General features: G+C 52.1%; 1 protein-coding gene across 1 annotated transcript in view; it reads right to left on the bottom strand.

Moving 5' to 3' along the window:
- Positions 1 to 24941, bottom strand: part of JPH2 (junctophilin 2) — a 30278-nt gene extending 5337 nt beyond the window's left edge. Inside the window, exons 1-4 of the mRNA XM_057365989.1 lie at positions 24394 to 24941; positions 16439 to 17222; positions 3559 to 3677; positions 3 to 183 (exon numbers count right to left, since the gene is read on the bottom strand). Of these exons, the coding sequence (XP_057221972.1) occupies positions 3 to 183; positions 3559 to 3677; positions 16439 to 17222; positions 24394 to 24772 (1463 nt within the window). The 5' untranslated portion in view covers positions 24773 to 24941. The remainder of the gene's footprint in view (positions 1 to 2; positions 184 to 3558; positions 3678 to 16438; positions 17223 to 24393) is intronic.
- Between the last annotated feature and the right edge of the window lie 23 nt (positions 24942 to 24964).

The raw sequence follows: 24964 nt of genomic DNA, 5'->3' as shown, positions 1-24964 counted from the left end.
CGGGGCTGGGGGCCGGGCTGGCACGGGGCCGCAGCTCCTCCTGCTCGTGGAGCTGAGGGCTCTCGGGTGGCGTGGGGGGCGGCGGAGCAGCCTCGGGCCTTGGTGCCTCCTCCTCCATGTTGACCGCGTGCTCCGCATTCTCGATGATCTCCTGCAGCAGCTTCCGCTTCTGGTACTCGGGGCCTGTGGAGAGAAGGGTGGGTGTGAGGAGTCACTCCAGGACTGCGGGACAGCAGGGTTTACCAGAGCCATGTCACTGTCGTGGCTTTGGCAGCTGTGCCCCCAGCACTGATGGGTTTGGGTGTGAGAGTCCAGGCTGGAGTCTGGGGGAGAAGGTACTCCCAAACCAGACCCTGCTGCCAGGAGRAATTCCCTCCAGGAGCAGCTGAAGGCTCCAAGCCTTATTTGTGGGCTGCCCAACTGTGAAGAGACAAAAGAGTGGGCCGGAGCTGCAGATAAGGGTAAAGAAACAGAGACAATCTGCAGCCCAACTTCCTGTGGTCACACAGAGGGGTCATGCTGGGGCTAAGGAGGATACAGCTTCCAGACAAGTTCTACTTTTTTTTTATTTAACAGCTAAGAAACTCTTCCATGTGGCTTCCTTGGTGTCTAAGAGCATGGCAACTTCGCCAGTGATACACAGGATGACTAGTGTAATTGGGAAAGGAAGGATCCCCAAATGATCTAGCTGCCAGCCCCCATGATGGGAAAAACATGTTTTTAATATATGGAGCAGGGTTGGAAGTTATACAGCCCTCTGGTCTGCACTGAGCTGCGTAATAGCAGCAAAATTACCTGACACCATCAAGTAAGGTGACTCAGGGCTTCAGATTTCGTTTTGGCCTCATCTCTCACACTGACCTGTTAGTTCCTAGCAACATTGCTCCACTTCAATTATTCGCCTATCATTAAATCTTTAGTTTTTATTAACCCTATTCTGTGTCCTCACAGCAAATTCCAGCCCAGTCTGGATCAGGGCAAGTCAGACAGAGCCTGAGACCAAAGATATCCACCAAAATGCATCACTAAAGAACTGGGCATATCTTATGGAATAACAACCCTGCACAGTGCTCCACACACTGAGATGTGCTGGAAGAGGGGTCCCTGCACATCACCATGATGTTCACAACAAGGGAGAACAAGAAGAGCACCATGTGAGTTCMTGTGAGTTTGCAAAGCAGCTTGTTTGAGAGCAAAGCACCTTTGGCCTCATTCTGCTGATCCCCAGTGAAGCTGAGGGGTGCAGAAGTACAGGGCTTGTTCTGCGCTCACAGATCCTGGAGCCACACTGTCTCTGTCTCCCTTGAGGTCCCTCCCTTCATCTCCTCCATTTCAAGGACTGAGTCTGGTTGGGCAATTTGGCTTGCTGTTCCTTTCCCTCGACTAAGTCGGTGGTATGGTTTGCACACTGCTACCCATGGGGGCAATGCCTCAACTTGGAGGGGCAGTGGGGAGAAGGAAGGCACTGATTTTAGCTGCTCTGCYCTGTCTGCACACTCCTGTCAATCAGCAGGTGACCCATTCAGGGCCATTTATTTCTGGCTGCAAGTGAGTTATTTGGAAGCCATTTCAACAGTTGTTCAGACTCCTCAAAATAGGCTGCCTGCAGCTCCAGGCTCCTTGCTCTCTCCTGCTGCTTTCTTCTCTTCTTGAATAATTTACAACACAAAAACCCCCAACTGCCTGGAGGGCACGCATTCACCTCCCCACCTTCAYCTCCCAGCACATTTCAGCAATGGTTTTGGCTTACACCCTTCTCCTCTAAATTACTAGGGATGATACCCTAACAGAAATCCAGGGCTCAGTAGTTATTAGGGATATGAGRCTTGCTGAGCAGGATTGCCTGTGCCAGACACTGCACAGTCTATCTGCCAGGATAGAAGGGAGAAATACTGCTACCAAGCACTGCTGGGCTGTCCTGGCTGTGTGACCAGCAGCTCTCAGTCCTAGCAAAATCCAAGGCTGGACTACTGTCTGTTTGCTCCTGGAGGGTGCAACCATGCAAGAAGAGACATATCTGTTGTGCATTTTGGGAATGTAGAGGTTTAAAGGAATCATAGAAGAACAACATGCATCAGCAGCTTAGACAGCCAGTGAGAGAGGCCAGGACTCAAGAAAGGCCCTACATAACAGCAGCAAGAGGACCCAGCACCTCAGGAGCCAGAGTGGAGGTCAGGCTGCCCYGAGTGTTTTACAGAGACTTTCAATTGTCGCATTCAATCGCCATGGGTGGAAAAAGTAATCTAGCCAGATGTCCAAAACCTCCCCTCGGGAATTCCAGTTTCCTTTGTCTCGGTGCTATAAATACCCCAGTGTGCAAAGGGTGAATGTGGAGCTGTGAGTGGCAGCTGGGGGGCTTATGTGAGGATCAAGCRACGTTTAGCCATTGTTAAATGAAGTGCCACAGGCTGGCTCATGCCCATGTCCGGGTACTCTGGTGTTTCCCCCCTCAAAGCCAGCTCCAATGGGCCTTGCTGGGCAGTGGGGAGGAATGGGCAGCCCTCCAGCATGGCATTTCCCCAGCTCATAGGTGCAGGGCAAGGTGAGAGTACAGGGAATTTAGGAAAATCTGTCAGCATGGCTCTCCCCAGCCAGGCACCAGCTGTGAACTGTTCCCATTTCCACTGTGTGCCCTGTGCTGTGGTGTAGCACAGGAGGTGCAGAGACACYGAAATCAGAGCAGGAGCAGGTGTCAGGTTTTGCTGAGCACGAGTCAACCTTTGGCTTCTACCCCCRGTGTTGCTGCTGTGATACTCCCTTGTGATCCTGCCTCAGTAACTGTGGGGCRCTCACTCCAGAACATAAAGCCACATAAAAAGACAGGATGAAAATGTAGGCACTTGGAATTTTTTTTTTTTTTTTGTGCTCTGGTTATTACCTTCTCTCCCTGGAAAGTAAAGTTTTCCAGGAAGGACATATCTCTAGCTAACTCAGTCCAGGGAAAGGTAATGGCATTCACAATGCTGCTTCTAATATTACACTTCCTATGTACTAATCCTCAGTGCTTGGTCTCACAGAAGGAACCTCCCAAGTGTTTTCCCAGCCAAATAATCAGCAGTGATGCTAACAAATGAATAGAGAATCAGGGAAGTAGTATTTTATATTAGCTGCTTTTCTTATAGGATATTACAGTTCCTAATTAGCAGAGTCTGRTTGTTCTGAGGCCCCACAGGATATGGGCTTGTGAGTCAATGTGCAACACTGTTCCAAGGAAAAGCCACAAGGGTGGCTTAAGGGATATATCTACAGGAGAGCTGCAGATAGTCCTGAGCTTGCTGCCTGTCCTGCCTGGTGCTCTGAGRGCTTCAGTGTGTGGAAAAACAAGAGAAGAAGATGAGGAGTTGTGGGGTTTTCCTCCAAGCTATAGTAACACAATGAGTAAAACAGTGGTGYAAGGAGGAGAGCAAATCAGCCAGGGCAGGGGGCTGGCTGAAACTGAGCAAAAGAGGATTCAGGATACACAGGAGGGCAACTTGTGGAGTTAAAAAGTGGGTGAAGCACTTAAACAGTTCCCCATGGAAATTACCAAACCATCTTAGAAGATTCCTCTGATCCTACCTGGCTGGTAGAAGTCTGGGGAGAGCTCCCTGGCCATCATTCTGGCTATGCCTGATTCGTTGTTGGCTGCCTGAGCTGCCTGCTCAGACCCTTCAGCCTTGGCTTTGGCATGAGCCGTCCTGCAGAGAGAAGGAACAACAGTGAGCACCCTCTGAGCCAAGATCATCCCAAATCACACAGTGAACCCTGGCTGGCACCAAAATTGAATCAATCCATGCGGCATAAGAGCACTCAGCATCTGCCCATGTGACCCAAAACTACACTCGAGGAGAGAAGAGCAGATTTTCAACAAGGAAGGGGCTCGGATGCTCAAGGGTAAGATGGAAATGTTGCGCATAGGAAACACGGCAGATGTATTTACAAATATGAGCATGTTCACGTGTTGCAGTGAGGCAGCAGGTGCTGCAGAACGGGCTTGCTGCTGTCCTGCTCAGAGGAATGACCAAAGCATCACACAGGCACCTTTGGTGGCTGAACATTTCTGTGTGTCAGCAGCCCTGAGCTGCTGCACCTCACCAGAGGCAGTGCGGCCCTGCTCAGCACACAAGACAGCCTTTACTCCACATTTCTCCCTTGCAGCTCTCCATCAAGCCACACTCATTGTCCAGGGGCTCCTTTATTCCCTGCAGCCCAAGGGGCTGATCCCACCAGAGCTGTTGTCTCCCTCTGAGCTTGGCTTCCAGTCCTCTCCACTCCTTTCCAGCACATCTCCTCCTTGCTCCRTAGGGCTCCAGGCTAAGGGGGTTATTTTACCAGCCGGCTGTCATATTCCTCACATGCCTCATGCTCAGGGCCCTGTGATCTTTTTGCTAAAAGCAGGGCTGGCTTTACAGCCCAGCTGCTCACAGTCTGGGAAGGAGCTGACTTCAAACAGCAACCTTGCACCTTAAAAATAAGGGCGGGTRAAGCACCGTGTATTCAGTTGCTTTGTTGCATCCAGGGCTTGCTGAGAGCTGCCTTCCCCATGCTCTCACTGTCATATTTTCTGAGGCTCCCCATATTCCCTGTTTCATGTAAATATCCACGTATTTTTTGTGATAAGCAGTTAGTATTCCTCAAATACCAATTCACCCCAAACTGCAGCCTTTTATGTGGTATTAAAGTGCCTGATGAGCCCTTTTCAAATTCAGGCCAGTATCTGGTCATATTTTAGGACAAAAAAGGAGGAAAGACGCAGTTGTTATTCCTGCAGTGAAAACACTCCAGAGGAATTTTTGGACTGTTAGTCACAAAATGAGGATTGATTCCTTCCAATTAAATTGAGATGCAGTAGGCAGACAAGACAGGCTGAAGTCTGAATACTCAACAGGTGCAATGAAAAGGTGATAGAAATGCTGTTCTGARACCCTTACAAGGAAGATACACACAYGTGCTATTCTRAGTAGCTGCAGGGAAAGAACTAAAAGTAGGGCATCAATCCCAACTGATACAGGCAGCAGTGTGACTTGACAAGGGGCTAAAAACACTGTTCAGGGCCCTGTGACAGAGAAGAGGGTGCAGAGCTGCTGTGGCTCAGCCTGTCCCTCCCTGGGATGACATCCCACTCTGCTGGAGCCGTGATTCACCTCCCTGCCCACACTCACATGTTATCTCCTCGCTTTCTCTGCAGGCTGAGCTGCCTGGGATTGCAGTCATTCTTGGTCCTTTTTATCCCAAATTATTACAGCTCCCAAAAAACCCAGAGACACGATGAGGCAGAAAACAACATTTTAAAGCTGTTGCTCCCAAGCAGGGGGTCTGGGCCAGTTATGAACAGAGAAAGTACCTCCTTTTTTGGTAGCATGTAATCAGCCTGATTAATTCCACTGTAATCTGGCAGGGGCCACRGGGGCTGTGTCTGTGCTTTCCATGCCTGGGGGATCAGAGGGGCATGAAAAGGCAGGATCCAGCTCTTGATCCTGGCAGGACGTGCTCCAGGCCCTGCCTTTGTCCTGCTGCTCCTGGAGGATGAGATTCATCATCAAGAGATAAAATCCTCCCTTTCAGTTCATCTCTGTGTCGGGCAGATGCTATCCTGACCAGTTCTCAGCCAGACAATCAGGCAGCTGGCCCCAGCTGGGGGAGCAGCAGGCAGCTCCCAGCAAGTGCTTTCCTGAGAGTATCTCCCAAAGAAGTAGTCTGGAAGTACACTGGACATGGGGTCTGCTTTCACTGGTAAGGACTGAGCTGGACATGTCACCAAGTGAAGTGCAGGTGGCTCCTGCACGTTCAGCTCTGTCCCAGYACGTGGGTACAACCAAAAGAACAGCCTGGGGATGTTGGATGTTATGAGGTAGCTCCCAATTATGCTTTTCTCTTATTGGAGTTTTGCTATTCTCCAGAGAACCTGCTGGATGCTATTCGGCTGTAATTCCTGCAGGTGAAGAGAAGGCAAGGCCAAGAAGATCCAGCCTGGGTTGCAGTGAGTATGCTGTGGGTGCTGGGGAGCTGAGCCATCACTGTTGAGACACTGTGGCCCCAAGGACAGCAGGGCTCAACAGTGAATCCGGGGCACACAGGGGTGTGAGGCCAGGGACACTCYGGGGCTGAGCACACCGAGTGGTGACAAGAAGCTGAGCAGCACAGCTTTGGCATCCTGGGCAGCTCTCGCTCTGTGGGACACACCTGACCTCTGCTCCYGTCCCCCTGCTTGCAAAGTCACCCAGAAGGCTTTGATTTGAAGGGACTAYGGTCAACATAGCTGCAGCTTCCAACCTGGCACTTCCAGCAGACCACACGGCCCTGTCACCATCCCAGGAGAGCACTGCTCCCCCAGCCAGCAGCCTGGCCCCAGCAGGGTCCCTCCATCACCGAGATCATTTATATGGCAGCAGCCAGATGATGAACATTTGGCTTTCAGACACATGCTGTGGTATTTTAAGTAATCTCCCCTGAGCAGCACAACCCCAGAGCACCAAGGGAAGGTGGTTGCTGCTCCRAAAAACCCACACTGAGGGTTTAGTAGCACTGTGACAAAGCCCAGCCTAGAKGAAAGGGTCCAGCCATAACAATAACATCTAACTGGCCTCGAGTATCCCTGAATTTATTATTTATCCACATGGCTGGCAGTGCCTGGGAGCTCAGCTCAGGAATATTTGGCCCTGGCAGCAAAGCAGGAGACAAACACCAGCCGCCCTGGGAGAGCCCAGCGCATGCAGCACAACAGCCTGTCCCAGCCCACAGCCTGGGATCTGCCAGCAGCAGGAGTTAAGGAAAGAAAAAAGCCCAGGGGGGTTTGAGGGTATCAGGAAGGTGATTTTCAAACCCCAGAAGTGAAATATGCAAGAGGAAAAATTTCTTTCAAGGTTAAGATCATCTCAAAAAGCAGAATGAGCTTCTGCAAAAAGGAAATGCCAGCCATGATAAATTTGATGCTTTTCAGGCACACTTTAATCAGGGCCATACTTTTTTTTATTTACTGCTGTTGTCAACTCCCAGTACCTCTGCAGTAAACAGCCCCTGCAAAAACCAGCGGAGGAGAAAGTCTGGAGATGGAGAAACTCAGCGGGAAACCAAAACACAGAGCCAGGGGCTTTAGAGCAACCAGCAGCAGAATCCAAAGGACCCTTTTCAAGGCAGCATTGTTAAACGAGTTACAAACAACAAAGACATCCAGCTGGAGAAAATAAACACAAAGAGAGAACTTTACAAACCCACACCTGTGCTCCCAGTCCCGAAAGGCAGCACTGCCAGGATGAGTGCTTCCCAACTGCACCCTGAGCCATCTCCTTGGGCAGTGCTGTTAAAAATAGCTCCAGCGAATTCTTTGCAAGGAGGAGCAGCAGCCCTGTGCCGAGCTGGGGAGAGGCATGTGGGCAATGTCTGCAGCCCCTGTCCCAGCCCTGCTGCTGCCTCCTGGCTGGATCACGGCGGCTGCCGGGCTTCACACCCCAGCAGGACAGAATGCATCTGCTGCTTTAGTTGCTCCTGTGGCACGGCTCTAATGCTCTAATCATTTTTGTACTAGTGCAGGACAGAGCACCACTGCTGTCCTTCCTGGCCATCTCCCAGAAACACTGCTTGAATCATTCCTCCAACTGCTGCTGAAATCCCCCCTGGACACACGAGCCACAGCTGAGCACCGTGCTAACAGGTGAGGCCCAAACCCAGCCAGCAYGCCCGTCTCTTTGGACAGTTTATGYGGTTTTACACATCCACATTGGATTAGACTGCAAATGAAATTGGAATTAGCAGGGAATACTGCAAATACCAGACAGGGCTGGGGTGCCTGAAGGTGCAGCAATGACCTTGCAGCTAGAAATAGGGGAAGAGTTCAGCTCTCTGCCCTCACATTTGCTTATTAAGGGAATGACAGACCTGTCTAACACTGTTCCTCCTTCTTCATGGTGTCCCTTCTCCCAGTGATTCAGCAGACCCTGAGCAAGGACCAACCGAGCACCCTCCAACCCAGCCCAGTCTATGATTCTGATTCTTGCCATTGACATCAGGAGCTGTAAAAAACACCATTAAGCAAAAATAATTCATCAGGCAGCTCAGGAAAGGAGAATTCTACTAAAGTCCCCTCTCCTGGAAACTGGCTCTTCCACTCTTAGCCAAATCCCTGCTCCAGCATCCAGCATAAATCATTTTGTCCTCCTGAAGAAACTTAAAATAATGGTTTGTCTTGGCAGGAATGTAGGCAGCACTCAGAAGGGATTGAGCAAAAGCTGAAGAAGTGTTTTTTGCTGATGGCAACACGGTCCTTTGTGYTCACATCAGGAAGGGCAAGAGGACACAGACCTTACAAGCACACACCTGGGCTGGGGCTGGGGCTGGGTGACATTTAAATGTCCCTTCCAGAATTCTATGATTCTACATCCTGAYTAGGACAGAACTTTCTGGCTTCTCCATTTGACACACCATCTTCATACTTGTGTCACCTCCATAGCTGGAGCATCCCTTTCTTCCTTCTTAGTCCCAATCCACCTCCTTTGTGTCTCTCCCTCTGCCTCCATGTGCATGCAGGTACCAGCAAAAATCTGCTTCTTTCATTTGCCTATAGCAGCCCATGGCACTGACTATCCCTCTTCAGCCCACCTTTCACGCCACTTTCCCGGCCCTCAGTCAAACCCATCTGTCCCATCCCATRAGTGTCCAGAAGCTGAACCATTCACCCTCCTTTTGCCCTTTTTGTTCCATCACTCACATGCACATACCCACTCTTTGACAACTCTGGTGTGCAAGAGCCTTTGCTGCTCTATAATATGGACTCTGCACCTGCAAGGTGTGATCTAAATTGTGAAATAAGTATGAATCAACACTATTTGTTTTATAAAGGAAACACCTCCATGCTACTGCAACAGAAATCCAAAAAGAGAAACGAGCAGCTCATGAGATGCCACAGGCTTTTCCCTCTTGGTATCAGCACTTACACAGGAGTGGTAGCACTTTGTACATGCCCAGGCTATTTGGCTGGATATATCAGACCTTTAATCCTTCCTTCCACAGAAAGGGCATGACCAGGCCATTCAGCCCAGAGAAAAGCATCCTTTTCTGCACAGTGCTTCAGGAGCACAGGCCTGGCAGAACTCCCTGCCACCTAACGAGCTCAGCCTTTATGATTACTTGGTGAATTTTTAAAATACCGAAATATTATCCTTAGCTCTAAATAGCTCTGAGCCACTTGCATCTTTCACTGAGGGATACTTCCCCTTGGAACAGTTAAAGTGATACTAATCTTTCAGCAGACAGATCTGCAGCTGTCTTCCATAAGATGACAACCTCCTCACTCCAGCCCTGCACACAGGAGATTTGCCCCATCAATCTCTGCCACCCTAAGCGCCCCAGGAGCTGAGTAGGGCTGGGTGGCCAGCCTGCACAGGCACCCAAGGGCTGTGACAAGCCAGAGGGGCTGGCACAGCCCACAGCTGCTCTCTGTTTCCCCCACAGACCCAGGATGCAGCCAGCAGCTGCTCRGAACTGGCTCCAAAGGGAACAGAGCGAGCCAGAGGCTGGCAGCTCAAAGAGCTGTGGCACCAGGATGGCATCCAGAGATGGAGCTAGGAGCTGKGAGGGCACCCAGCCCATGTCCCTGGCTTCAGTGCCTGCAGCTCCCATGCACCTGCATCCAAAGCTGCAGAGGAGCCTGGCAGATGGGACACCAGGTTGATCCCAAGCGTCACTGAAGAATCATCAGGACTGAGAAAAAATGGGCTCTGGGTCAGCACCAGGATAAGCTGCCCCTCCTCCAGGAGAGAGGGTTTCTGTATCRCAGGCTTTCTATTTAAATTGGATGTTTTACTTAAATATTATTTCTTTTTCAAGATAAGGCTATTTCACATTCCACTGAAATGATGATAACCTCTGAGGAAAGCTTGAYTGAATCCAATGATTTCAAAGCCCAGCTCCCTGCCAGCTGATTCCAAGCATTCGGATGGGAGTCAAAGCCTTCTGGTTCCACGCAGCACCAGATCAATTGAACAGGACGCTATCRTTTTCCACAGTAATTTTTGCAGATTAAAGTCACACTTCATTTTTCCTTTTTTGTGTTTGCAAGCTGTTGAGATAAGGATTTCCCACAAGGTCAGAATGAACAGCCCATTATTTTAACTTTCCCTGCCTGGCTGGCTATGTAAATTGTATCCATCCCTAGGGCTGCCACCCCATCTCTGCTGCTCTTGAGGGGATCCCTGCAAGCCACAGCCTCGCTTGCCTCAACCCTGATAACCCTGGAAGCCCTGGAGAAAGGAGTGTGCTGTCCAGCAGATGCTTTCTCCCTGGAGCTACTGAAAGTGCCTGTTCYCTCTTACCCTAATAAGGCATGAAAAGTGCCTGAGGAAATTCATGTGAGGTGGGTGGAAAACAGATAAAGCCCTGCACCCTCCTCCAGAGTCAGAGCACATCCCGCGTAAGGAGCACCGTGGGCCAAAAATGTGTCAGTGCTGGAACTGCAGCCAGCCTGGGTGAGGCTGTTCTGGGAGAGGGCTGAAAGAAAGGGCTGAAGGCATCACAACATCACTCACCCAATGAACTGAACCCCTCCAGCCCACAGAGCCTCACACATYGGGGCACACACTGTGGGGATCCCACAACTGGGGCTGATCCTGGCTCTGGACTCAGCACTGGGGCTCCCTGTCCTCATTGCCATACTGGATCAGGAACAGAAGAGCTCACCCAAACCCTACAGCCTTCTCCTTGCATGGCTCCAGTGGATGGATGGAATAAGGATCAGGCAGAGCAGAGGTTTGAAAATGGCAATATTTCTGCAGAGCTGGAGGCTGCTGTGCCACACAGAATRTGGGAGAGTCCCAGCCCTGGGCTTCGGCTGGAGCAGAAATAGATTCCAGCAACTGGGTTTCCATTAACTAAGGGTGATGAAACAGGATTATCCTCTTTATAAACACACCAAGCTCTGCGAGAAACATCTTTATTGGGACAGCAGGACTGAGTAGCGTCCCCTCAATGCTGTGTCCTGGCACTCAGCTAGAGCAGGAGCTGTGTGGCTGCCCTTGTTTCTCCCTGTCCATGTGCACACTGATTCTCTGAACGCTGCCCACGGAAGCACTAAGATGCAGATTTCCACCAGGGKGGCTGTGGGGCAGCCAGAATTCCTGAAGCAGTCACAATACCCAGCCATCGAGGAGCTGTGCTCAGCTCAGGCCACTCGACTGCCTCCTGGTGTGGTTGTACCCCACTAGGAATAGTGATCCTTCCACTGCACCCCACGGGAAGGTGAGGGGTAGTCCTTGGTCCCCTGCACCTGCATGCACTTGTCTTTTAAGCCCTGTGAGAGGTTGGGCTGTGACATTTGTGATTTGTCAGCCAATAACATACCTGGGGCTGGGAAAAGTTCTGCCCATCTCCTGCCTTCTGCCGCTTCCTAATTACAAACCCACCTATCACACACAGAGTGTGGAGTCCTGGAGCAAAGAGATTGTGGGGCTGGGAGAGCAGAGGAGGATCAGTTGCTCCCTCCTGTCCTGGCAGGGGCTGTCCTGAGCCATTGCCACTGCTGCCCACTCTCACAGGGTGGCCATGAGCATCCTGCCCTCCTCCAGCTTTGGACCTAAAGCTCTGGGGATGTGTTGAACTCCTCAAGTGTCTAATGCCTGTACCTCCAGCTAAAAGCACATTAAAAAAAAAAATCCTACACCTTTTCAGAGCAAACCCCAAGTCTGATTCAACAAACCTAAAATCCCAGGTCTGAAATCCGGCCTCAGGGAAGCTGAGCTATGCTGTCAGCCCAGGAGCACCAAAACCACCGTGGCCACCAGCCCAGCGCTGCACTGGACACACACCATGCCTCACCAAAGAGGTGCCTCGTGAAGTCACCCCTTTGGCTGTGCACCTTCCCCAAGAGCAGTGGGGATGAGGGCAGAGCTGTGCCAAATAAAGCACATCCCGAGTGGGATCACACAACCGAGCCCCAGCGGCGTGGGCTGCCCCAGCCCCGGCTCTCAGCTGTCACACTCAGGCCGTGCTAATAAAGCCCTGTTCTGCCTGCCCTTATTTAGTCAGGAGCCTCTGCTGACTCCAGCGATTTYGGGACGTCATTTGCACCACACACCCGCGTTCCCCAAGGAGAAGCTCGCTGCTGCCCGGCCACGCAGCCTGGAAATGCTGAGCACAGGGAGACAGCGGCAACGCTGCCGGGAATGCAGCCAGGAAGAAGAGAGTTGGAAAGTGATACAGGAGCTGTCAAGCAATCTTGTTATTTGAAGGGAGAGCTAAGATGTACCCCAAAGTCATGGGTACAGATAGAAAACCAACTCAGGCTTCAAAACCAGGCAACAGATCACACTGTGAGCAGTGCTCATGTGTTGATGGTGGGGAAGCCACACCGTGATTCCTGGCACTGAAGCTCCATTGTGCTTCCTCTCAGCCCAGGTTCACCATAATGAGCAAACCCCACTGAATCGGGAATTGATGCCCTACTCTTCAGAATACAGTCTAGAAATCCCTACAGATACCTACAGATATTTCATTAAAACAAAAATAAATCCAGAATGTATTCACTTGTAGTTGTACTCTCCAGGCATAAAGCACACAGGGGCTTCAGGGGCAGCACCCAGGACAAACTGGTGAATCCCAGCAGCCATTTCAGCCTCTAATACCTTGTTTTCCTATTGATCCCGTGACATCCGGCAGATATGTCTGAGGTGTTACTGCCAGGGATGTGCACCCGTCAAAGGATCTCAGAGCTTGGCCAGACCCGTGCCTTGCAGGACACATRGCCAAGTCCTTCCATTGATTTTGGTCCAAGTCACTGGGAAGTACAACCACGTGCAGAAGCAGACCACGTCAGACACTGCTGCAGTGGGACAGAAGTAGGTTTTRCAGTATCTACACTCATTTTGTACCCTAAAAGCACAGTGAGAAGGAAAACTCCTCCATGAGCTGCCTGCCTACTGAGCACACAGATTTTAAAAAAACAGAGATTTCCCCTGCAGATAGTCCTGCCTTCTTCTTGCTTTATTTTATTTTCACCTTTTCTGAAGAGATGAAAGCTGACTGTTTTCATGCTTCTTCTCCCTGTATTTAGTGAGCCCATCCTGTCCATTTGCCAGACAAGCACATGCTGGTCCCCAAGCACAAGGTATTAAATACCTGGGGTACAAAGCACCCTATTCTGTACCAGCCCATGCACACAGAAAATTGAAAGGCAACTGTTTCACACCTCAGGATGCYTTTGAACCAGCTCGCTCATGGCCTGAGGTGGCTGTTCCCTCCTTACAGTCCTCCAGCCAGTTTGTCTACTTCAGCTCTGGGGAGGTGAAGACYCAGTCGCAATCCCAGGCTCTCCCCGTGCTTTCCATCCACCCCAACTTTTTTTCCAAAGGAGTCTCCAGTCAGGGTGGAGGGTGGAAAGGGGAGGCTGGAGGGATGCAGCAGGTGCCTTCACCTGGAACAGCAGAACTGCAGCTCTGCTGGGAGTCCCTTGGGATCACAGCAGGATGAATCTCGGAGCACCAGCAGCACAGGGCAGGGCTAACAAACACCAGACAGTGTGTTTTATCCCCATGTCCACCCATGGCTACCCCTGGGCAGGAGTACAGACACATCTGCTGGCTGCTCCTGAGATGAATTTTCTCCCGAGTGACAGCAGCCAGGGTGAGGATCCACACTGCAGCTCCCATCAGCTCCATCCCTCAGCTGATCCCCAGTGCTGCTGACAGACATGCCCAGGGTTTTTCCCAACATCTGAGCAGCACCAATGGGCTTTGCCTGGGGTGAACTGGCTGACCTGAATGGGCTGCTCAGGACAGCATGGCCTCATGCCAAATSATTTTCACTGAAATAATGAAAAACAGAATGAGAAAAATAGCTGTTCCCTCAGCTGACAGTGARGTGATGTCCTCAGCTTCTTGCACAATGGGAAAGCAGCTGGTTTGCCAACCCAGGAGGATTTGGGAGGGAGCTGAGGAGGCCAGGGCAGCGCTGGTGGGGCAGGACAGGCAGTAGCTGGCACTGCCCATGGCCGTGGCTGGAATGCCCAAACTGAAACAGCGGCTGGGACAGGAGCTGTGAAGCTGCCTGGTGCCTCAGATGCCCTTGGGGCTCCTGGCCATCATTGTAGTCCTGCCCGAAGCCCACAGGCAGGGCACCCCTCAGTGCTGCTGACAGCCRCTCACCCCCAGAGCTCAGCACGTGCCTGGGATTCCTGCAGCACAATGGCCGAGGCAGCTTCCAGCACTTGGGCTTGTTTTCCTCAGAATTTCTATCCCTAAAGAGCCTTTTATGGTGCAAAAGAGAGAAATCTGGCCTTCTCCTGGCATTGCAGCCCCAGAGAGCAGAAGGCTGGGTGTTATGGTTGTTTAGTTCTGCGAGGGGCTCCCCTGAGTGCAACAAGCAAAGGAAACTCAAACATCCTTGTACAATACCACAGGTGGGCACGGATAGCTGGGAATTTGCACAGCCTACCTGCTGTGCTCTGATAATCAGTGCCTGGGGATAATCTTATATATAAACAGATATGCTGCTTCTTCCCCCAGAAAAGGCTTGGTGTAGCCTCAAAGGTATWTTTTTGAGTAAGGGACACATTGCCATCCGAGGAGAAATGTAAATACTCCATCTAGTAAGCTCCACCTCACAATTAACGAGCTCAGGCAATGCTAATGATAGTGCAGCCCTTCCATAAACTATAATAATCCATTTTCACAATCTGTCTGCAATTACTCTGCCCTGGGTGTGGAAACTGAGGCAAGGTTCAAGGCCAAAGCAAAAGTTGGCGGCAGAACTGTTGATTAAACTAAAGATGTTTCCTAGGCAAAATTAGTTRTATTTACTCTCTACCTCAAATCTAAGTTGAAAAAAGGAAGGAGAAGAGCATGAGTCGAATTTACAGAAGGCATCAGGTAGAGAGAGTGGCTCTGCCCTGAGCAACACACAGCAGGAATAAACAGTGATGGAAATGCAGTGTTACAGTTTACAGGACACAGAGCCGAATTCCCCTCTCCCAGCGGGTCCAGCTCAGCTGGAAGCAGTGCTGCAGGAATGGGACTGGGGTTCCAAACAGCCAGAGAGCACAGCAATGCCTTCCCTGCCCCAGCAGCCACAGCACTGCAGGGTCTGCTGGCTGAGGACTCCCCGGAGGAAACCAGCTTCCCCGTCTTATTTCCTCCAGCTCTAAGGTTTCCTTAATAGGAAATTATTCCCCGGCCGCACTGGGGAGGGATGCAGTCCCCAGCCAGGGCAGCGGGCGCATTCCAGCCCCTGATGGAAAACACTGCAGAGCCGCTTTTGATCCAAAGTGTAAATAGTGTATAATAAAAAGAGGTTTGTGTAAACCAGCCAAGCTCTCGGGGAGCAGCATTTGCAGCTCCAGCCTCCTTATTCACGCCGTGGCCACACGTTTTTCCCGGGCATGGCAAAGCTGGTGTCGGGCTGAGCCTGCCCTGCCAGGAGGATCCAGGGCCCCACGCCACCCCAGCCTGTTATTTTTATCCTAGCCCTGCACGGAGCTTCACTTCCAGTGCTGTTGGGTTTTCTCTGCCACTCCCTGAGGCAAATTTTTTGTTAAAAAACCTCAATCGTGCTCCCCACAAAAGTTTGGGGAAGAAAGGGCCACCAGAAGAGTAAAGCAGGAGTTTYTCCAGGGAGCAGAATGGAGTTTGGGAATAAGTGTCCTTGTTTATTTTCCCCCTCTGCTTGATAATGAAGTAACTAATAATAATTAAATAAAAATAAACTATCTTGATAATAAAACATTAATTAAAAGGAGTGACAGGACAACCTTAGAGTCACAGCCGCTGCCCAGCAGCTGACCAAAGCCTGTGCAGGGTGAGATTTCCTTGGCGAGRCCAGGTGAAACCTCAAGGACTGTTATGACCACATTTCCCCAAGGAAGAGGAGAGGAGCAAAGGCTSCAATCCTGCCTCCCAAATCTCTGTTCTCTGCCAGGTCAGCTCTGAGACTGGCAGGAATGTTGCAGGAGGAGTGTGCTGCCAACACAGCTCGGACACAGGCAGTGATGTGAGCCGGAGAAGGAGAATTTCCCCTGCCCTTTCCAGGCAGACCCTRAAGTCATTCTTATTTCCTCCCTCCTCCATCCCAGGAGGGACAGTGGAGCAATTAGACTGAGCTGCTAAAACTGACAGCCCAAAGGCATCCCACAAACTCCCCACAGAGCCACACCGAGGGCTATAGGGCCAAGCTGTGTTCTGCTGCAGCCCCAGTTTGTCTGGGACACATCTCTCTTGCTGCTCACGAGCCTGTGGGATTTATCACCATCAAACCCCACTATTTCTCATGCTGCCCCATGAAAGCCCAGCAGCTCTGACAGCCTGGAACAGCATCAGGATGCTCCCGATCCTGCTGAGTGCCAAAGCTGGCAGCAGTTCCTGCTGTCCACCAGCTCCCCTCTAGGCCAGGGCTGAAGTGGGACAGGAGAGGTGACAGGAAAAAGGACAGGGATGGGGACCACCACCACAGGGCTCTGTGTGCTGGAGCTGCAAGCACCCACCTGGATGCTGCAATCTCTGACTTCTGCCGGGCGATGGCCGCGGCCCTCTGAGCCCCCTCCACGCTCCTGTCCACCTTCTGCCGGATCTTGGCGCTCTTGAGGGGCAGCACGCGTTTCTTCATGCCCTTGACCAGGACRTTGTGGCGGTACTTGCCCTCCTCCTTCTTGCCGTCGGGCAGCGTGGTGCAGCCGTAGCCGTGCCGCAGGTTGTCCAGCCACTCGCCCTCGTACTTGAGCCCRCTGGAGCGCTCGCTGACGCCGAAGCCGGCGCGTTTGTCGTTCTTCCACTCGCCCATGTAGGTCTCCGTGGTGGTGGCGTCGATGTCGGACTCGAAGGGGGTGTACTCCTCGCCCTCGGCGCCCTCGCCCAGGCTGACGGTGGAGGTGGCGTCGCTGGCAGCCGAGCTGATCCCGCTCTCGCTCTTCATGAAGCTGACGCGGCTCTTCTGGCTGGCCAGGGATGACTTGGACTCGGACTTCTTCAGCTTCCCCAGCAAGGAGCCCCTGCGGAAGAGCCCCCCTTTCTTGGGCTTGCCGGCCTCCGCGTCGGCGTAGAGGCTGAGGGCGAAGCCGCCGCGGGTGATGGTGGGCGAGAGCGGCAGGCTCTCGGGGTTGGCGGCGGGCGAGTCCTGCTGSGGCAGGGTGCCATTGCTGTGCTCGCTGCGCAGGGAGGACAGGGATGTGCGCAGCGGGGAGCGCACCACCGAGGCCATGCCGTAGGGAACGCTCTGCCGAACGCCGTAGCCGTGCCGCATGCCGTTGGTGAACTGGCCCTGGTACGTGCCTGCGGGAGACAAGAGGCACACGGTGAGAAAGCAGCTTGGTGCTGCCAGGGCAAAGGGAGGTGAGCTGTGGGGCTGCGCTGAGCCCAGCTCCGCTGGTGTGCACCTGCATGCAAAAGTGCTCAGGGAGCAGGGGACAAGCCCAAGAGGCTCTGCTGGCAGGTGACAGCTCATTGGAAAGGGACACTGGTGCAAACCCAAAGCCACCACTGTGTGGGATCTGGGTTTGCATCCAGAGCAGGGAGCAGGAGGCAGCCCCGAGGGGTGGAGTTTGGGCTGTGCAGAGGGTGGCATGTGAGCTGCAGTGGCACACCTCTCCTTGGCTKGGTGACAGTCCCTCTCAGCCTGTTGTGCAGTCTGTCACCTGCAGGCTGCCAGGACCAGCTCTAGACCCCGGGGTCAGGATGCTGCATGTCACTGACTGCCCTGGTGCCTGAAGCCACATCTCCTTGGCCCTGACCTATGGCTTCTCTGAGTTCCCAAAACCAAGGCTTGTGCCACACTGCCCAAAGCAAGAGATKGGCAAAACAGGGAGGAGAGAAGCAGCTCTGTGCAGGGTTCCTTTGGCTTTGCCCCAGAAAGCACCATCCCATCATAATGCTCCAGATCCAGCTCAAGAGAGCCGACAGTGTCACATGCTGGGAGATGGATCAGAAAGGATCGTGTTCACCATGGTCAGGGCTGCACCTCGGGTACAGGATCCTGCAAAGAACCAGCAGGACTTTGGCGGTGACACCTTGAGGGACAGGGACACTGCTCCTCTCCAGAACCCCTGATCCCAAACGTCAGCAGAGTGGAGACCCCCACTCTGACTTTTCTCATCAGGATGCCAAGAGACTTTAATTATCTGCATCAGAGGCCCCACAGGAAGAGCTCCTGGGAAGGGCAGGGGGCTGGTGGGGCAGCAGGCAGCTCTCACCCACAGCACCCACCACACCAGCACAGGGTGCATCTGTGTGGATTGGGATGGGATGGGATGGGATGGGATGGGATGGGATGGGATGGGATGGGATGGCATGGGATGGGATGATGGGATGGGATGGGATGGGATGGGATGAGTCTTCCCGGCCTGGCTCTCATCAGTGTGTAGAAACCAGCAAACCACCCAAAACAAAGAGCACTCCGCTCTGCTCCTGGCATTACAGGACCTGGCATGGGCCACCTCACCCCAGACCAGCACCCTGTGCAACAGAGGCTGCCAGCAGCTCCCTCAGCCTGGGGCACAGGCAGAGCGTGAAGGAGGAGCMCAAATACCTTTGGAAAGGCCACTCTATTGCTTTACTCTCCCAGGTGCTGCTTCCTGTGAGCAAAGGATCAGCCGTGCTGGGGTATTTTCACAGACATCTGTCCTAAATCTGGCTTGCACAAAGCAGTGACCTACCAGAAGACACATGATTTTGGGAGAGCAGGCACTCCCACAATCCTGGGGAGCCTCTGGGCTGAGATGGAAGGGGGTGACCCATCTTCAAGGCATTCATCTCCCCCCTCAGACACCATTGCTGAGCCCAGGGATGACCCTGCTCCCCAAGGAGCAAATCCAGTTCCTTCTTTGGCAGTTGTGGGAGTGCATATTTTACAGTCTCCCAGGCCCCTTCTGCAGCATAATCTCTCCTCCCAAGCTTCAGGTTTCGCTGAAATCCTCTTTGGACCCGCCTGTGGAGTGTTAACTTACAGTGCTGAGGGCCAGGAAAGACAAGAAGTGCCCGAGTGAGCAGCAGCTGCTGCCCCGGGTGAGCTGCCCCCAGCCAGCCCCTGCCCACCCCACAGCACAGGGGATTTTGGGGTCCCCGTAAACATTTGGCCTCCCCTACAAAAAAAAGTAGGGGTTCAAGTAGTACAGAGCATCTGCAGACTGCAGCCAGCCATGAGGAGCCATCTGCCAGAGCAAGGGGCCATTTCCCATTTTCTTGGAAGAGCCTGAAGCTCTGCTAGGGAAAAATAAGGAAAAATAAGCACAGGTTTGGGCAGGAGCCAGGAGTCAAGGCCCATCACTGGAGATCCCAGGCATCTGGGCATGTTCCTCATCGTGCTCCCAAATCCCTCCCCAGAAAATGGTGATGAGCTTTCCTGGTGCAAACTGAAGTTCCAGAGACCCCCACAGTGCCCCCATGTCCCTCCCTGGTGAGGTCAGTGCTCCATCCCACCCTCCCAGCCAGCGAGCAGGGCTGACACACGAGCAGGGTGACATTGGAGACCTTCTCTAAGGATGGGAACAACTTCACACGGATCAAGCTGCAGCTGATAATGCCACCATAGCCACGTTAATTCCCTGGAAAAGGAATTCTGGAAAAGTCTTGCAGGTTTGGGGGGTTCAGCCACTCCTCAGGGGTCAGGTCAGAGCAGCTGATGGGGTTCAGCAAATCCCCAGACCCCTCTGTGCCCCTGAACAGCACCAGAGTCAGCGGGGTTGGAAAAGCCATGTGGCACAGTGGGTGCTCAGGGAGCAGGGATGGGGGTGCCACCCTCAACACGGGGTTCAACAGCAGCTCTGCAGCCTCTGCTCCCTGATCTCAGCCCGTACAGCACAAGCAACATCGTCCCTGTGACCAGAGCTGCCAGCCCTGCCCGGCTGAATGGAGGCACCGACACKGYGCTGCCCACGGCTGYCCAGCCAAGCTGGGGCGAGCAGGCRCTGCCATGTCCCTGTCRTGCTGCAATTCCCTGCCCAGMTGGGGCTCCATGCCAGGGCAGGGCCATAAACCACCCCTGGAGCGGGGCCAGGGGCTGCAGGGAGCGGCTGGAGGCGCCGGGGCCGTGCGTCAGGACACGCAAGGTCTGAGCAGAGCCAAGCCCTGCCTCACCAGCACATCCCAGTRCGGCCAGTTTGAGAGAAAATGGGGCTGTGTAAATCTCTCTGCAGCAGGGCTGCATGGCCCAAGGTGCCACCACACCCCAAAACCAAAACAGCCTGGGCAATGGGGTCAGGCAGCACACGGAGCTGCCAGCCAGGCTGCCACGAGCTCACACGTRTCTGAGGTTCTGCAGAAAATAATTAAAAAGCAATGGAGTGGAACAAATAAATCTCTGTGTAGGATGAGAATGGGACAGAATGCACTTCCTTGCCTCCCTAGATCTGGTGATTCACTTTATCTCATCAGGGTGTGATTACAAGGGGATAAGAACCCAATAATCCTTTATTACCTGAATTTTTACCTGTCCTAATGACAAAAACCACTGGTTCCTCTGCAACCCCCAGGAATATGGTTCATCACCTCTGCCCATCCTCAACCAAAAGCACGCAATGCTGCCTGGATAACTTTGTAGGATGGGAAGGATTAAATTGTAGAATTGATGGAAATTACATCACTGCAGCCTTCCCAACCAAACACTCCAAAGGGATGGGAGCACCCTCCACTTCACCTCAGCAGCAGGATGGGATCATGCACGGCAGCAACAAATGCAAAAGCTTCAGCTCCTGGTGCCCTCCAGCCCAGCAGCAAGATTCCATCACCAGCAGTGACACACTTCCCCTTCCCAGCCTGTCTCAAGGCTCCCATGTAATTAGTGATGAATGTAAATAATACAAACAGCCATGTAAATAATGCAAACAGCTCAAATCGCATCCCTGCCCTRCAGTCCCCTGCTGTCACCCGGATACTGCGATGACAGGCGGGTCAGGAGCCAATCTTAGTGGCCAGGGACATTCAAACAACACACAGCACCATGTGCAGGATGGGCCAGCAAGAGCTGAGTGCTGCTTTTCAGTGCCAGCAGCACTGTCTGATGGGTTCTGCTGGAAAAGAAAGGCAAAGAAAACCACATAGAGAGGTAAAAAAAATCACTATATTAATTCATGGGTCACACTCAGCCAGGCGGGAGCTTTCCTACAGAGGCAGCAGACAAAAGCCAGCATCATCTTGGCTCTCCCAGACCCATTTCCTCCTTTCYCAGCTGCAGTCCCATGGATGCTCCTTCTGTCCCAGCCCAGGCCCCTTTCCACCWCCCTTGCCCTGCCACAGGCACCCCAGGAGTTGTGCTGCTCCCTATCACCATTTCCTCTGCCCACTAAAGCACTTCTGCATTTCTTTTCCCCTCTTCTGTGGTCTTGTGATCACTGGCTGGTCTAATTCTTTCCCCATGGTTATTGGGCACCGCTGTTTTTCTTAACACCCTAGAGAACAAATTGCAGTATCAAAAATAAGTTGTTTTAGGCTGCTTTGATTGCAAGTGAGGTTTTTTTCTCCCCCATATAGATAMATATAAGCAGTTATTTGTACACCAAAGACAGGCTTTGGGCTGGATCCTGGRTAGGCAGCACGATTCAGCATTAGCAATGAGATTTCTTTCTGCAGTTAAGACTTGACTCARGGTTTTGACTCACAGTCAAATGCACTAAAGTATCCAAAAAATGAAGCTTTCCTTACAGCATGGACAAAACTCACCCATCAAAGCCAAATAACTACATGTTTACTCATAGCTTATGTTGCAGAACAATGAGTTCYTTCATGCTGTGCCTTCCACAACCCAACTCACTGTCTGCTTTAGCCAGAGAACTCTGCCTGTAAGGGCTCTGAGCTCCTCCCTGGTCACAGCAGCACACACAGGTATGTCCAGCTTGGATACCCAAAGAAATACATCAGAATGTCACTCYATCTGTCCAGCCACACCAGGAGCTCTGAACCCCTTGGCTGATTTCAATCCATGTTACAGAAGCTCCTTAAAGCCATCAGTCTCCCATAGCTTTCACAAAAATAGGCTTTTTGTAGTGGGGAAAAAAAGCAAATAACCCACATAGTGCCTGGGCTAAGGTTTAAATCCACGACACCTACCATGACCCTGGTTCTTATTAGACACCAACAATCTATACAGAATTTCAAAAAGCTTCACTCCTGATTTGGAGTTTTTTTTAGCCACCAGTCTTGGCCAGACACGAGATTCAAACACAGACAACCCTATAAGTACATTTTAAATGTATTTTGAAATGTAAATTTTTATGTAYGTCTACACATATATATTTATGTATATATAAAAAGTTAAAGTCTATTTTAAAACATCAGAATCAGCTACATTTCCCTGAAATCTGCAAGCACCCCAACCATGACCTAAAGTTTCAGAAGGCCTGGCAGGAGCTGCACATTCCCAGAGCCCTTTTCCTCGTGTGGCTGGCTTCCAAGGGGCTTGGGAATCGCATCCCCTACTCGAGGGACGGCAGATTTCCAAATCCTTTCCAGATGTTTATTTTGGCAACCTCAAATTCAAACATTARCAGGTTCTGTTAACAGTCTGGCCACATCTGGATCTTGCAGGTGGTTACTGTGTGCAGGTGAGGAGACAAAACAGGAGAAGGTCCTGYAGGTCAGTGAGACCATTCCACCCCTGTCCTACAGATGTGATGCTGGATGGTGATCCCTGGCTGCAGTTTTCTACATTTTCCTGTGCCATCAGAGGAGCTCTTGTGTTGAATGAACAGCTCAGATCAGCCAGGCTACGATGACCCAGCGCATGGAGCAGCCACTGGGCACCACAGCACAACCCTCGTGAGCCTCGTGGGGCTGAGCTCAGTTTTTTGGCAGGGCACATCTTCACAGATCAGGGCTAAAGTGCCAACTTCGAGTGGCACCAGGGATCATGCAGCTGGCACGTTCTTGGGCGTGGGACAACACCCCGGGGAGCACTGTGCTGACAGAAGCAGGATATTWTATATCCGTACAGGAGAAAGCATTGACTCATCTTTCCTGCTCTTCTGTCCCAAGCTTTCAGCCCAAGATCTAATCAAAGTCCCACGTCAAGTCTTACCTCTCAGAATATTAACTGGAATTCCAGTAGCCCTTCACCCTTAGAAGGATTTGCATCTTAGGAAGCAGCTGTGCAAGTTCAAAGGAGAYCTTGACATCTCCAGAACAAAATTCCCAATGGCAGCCGTTGCTGATGGTCACCAGATTGCTGYTCTTTACTCATCAGAGCACACCTCATGTCACCTACACACCTTGTGGCCTCACACCAACATTCTGTGCACAAATCTCTCGCTGTGGCCACACTGCCTGCACCCATTAAACCATTCCACAGCCACGGGACAGAGAGAGGAGAAAACTTCAGGAGCTGCAGGGAAGTGTCGGTTCATGTCTGTAGCTACAACATCCAAGGGCACAAGGAAAATGGGTCATCTTCAAGACTATCTTCCCAGGCTTAAAGTTAGCCACAAAACCAAACAACCAATTGAGAAATATTTATGAAAAAYATAGCCCTGAAAGCCAGACTTGAATTATTCATTTTTCTAATGCCTATAAATGCAATGCTTTTCATTTGRAAGATTTATATTATGACAGTTATTTTGCTTTATAAAATAACTCCAATGCCTCTCTTAGATAAATATAGATGCAATTTTGATCCATATTTTGAGGGATATTTCTTTCAAATCACCCTCTCTATTTAGCTCTCCTAAATGTGGCAGCCCGGAACATTACTGTGCTGAAGAGCTACAAAATTACTTGCACAGGAATTCTTGCAATGTTTCTAACCCCAGAATTGCCACTAATACAAGAACACAAATAGACCAAACATTTACAGAGCACAACAAATATCTGTGTGGTACAGTTGTGTAGTAGCAGCRGTTGAAAGCTTCCAAGTAACCAAAGGGGTTTATTTTGGGGAAAGGCGTGTGACTACATAACTTAAACAGCTTAGATGGACTCAATCAAAACTCTTGGGCAAAGCAGATGTGCAGGCAGCCCATCAGAGGCATGCAGGCAGTGTTCAGTGCATAGGGAAAGTGTGGTGAGATGCTGTGGGTGGCTCAGAGAACATCTAAGCACACTGGTGGTGCACCAGCTGCGAGTTTCTGGGTTGGTTCAGCCATAAACTGCAATAACCGATCCCTGTGGACACAGCAGTCAAAGACCACACAGAATCCACTTGGTTGGTGTTAACTACCCACACAGACACTCAAGAGCAGCTTGGGGCAATGCTCCTGCTGCTCCTCCCTTGGGACTGCAGATGGGCACCCAACTGGGACAATCAGGGCACTCACACACTGATGAGAGGGCTGCACCCCAAGCGCTCCTCCTTGACTGAAGCACCCCAATGGCTCACTGTAGAACACTGTGCCTGTCTGGATCTCAGTGGTAGGAACAGGACTGGGTCACCCTTTCAGCAGGGACAACGTGCAAGCTCTGTTGTCACAGGCTGGTATGAAGTTGTTCATTCCCCTCCCGTTCCCTCCGGAGCCACCCTTACCTCCATCAGCGTAGGTCTCGGTGCCGTAGCCATCCTGCAGGCCATTGTTCCATGTACCCTCGTACTTGGCTCCGCTGCTCATGCTCTGCCTCRCCCCGTAGCGTCCCTTAAAGCCATGGGTCCACTCGCCTCTGTAAACCCACCGTCCTTTGGTCTCGATTCCCAGGCCGTGCCTCTTGCCTTGGGACCAGTAGCCTTCGTAGGTGTTGCCACTGGGCCACGTGTATATGCCCACCACTTCGAAGCCGTAGTTCCAGGAGCCCGAGTACTCGCCCTGGCCCTTGGGGCCGGTGCAGATGCCGTGCCCGTGGGCTTTGCCCCCCTCCCAGCCCCCGCAGTAGGCGCCTCCATCATCGAAATCAAACCTGCCGCCGCTCATGGTGCCCTCCGGTGCCCCTCAGCCGGGCAGCGTTCCCAGGGGCAGCGCTCCGGGGCTCCCGCATCCCCAGAGGGAACGGGCTGGGCGCCGGGAGCGGCCGCTCCTGCCTCGCCTGGCCCGGCCGAGGGGCTGGGGCACGGGAGGAGAGAGAAATTGGAAGAGAGGGAGGGGAGAAGGGCGGGCCGAGCCCCA

Source organism: Malurus melanocephalus, unplaced genomic scaffold (genome assembly GCF_030028575.1).
Source record: "Malurus melanocephalus ecotype Western Australia unplaced genomic scaffold, MMel_1.1 scaffold_59, whole genome shotgun sequence".
Classification (NCBI taxonomy): domain Eukaryota; kingdom Metazoa; phylum Chordata; class Aves; order Passeriformes; family Maluridae; genus Malurus; species Malurus melanocephalus.
This window is presented reverse-complemented; position numbering and strand designations above follow the sequence as displayed.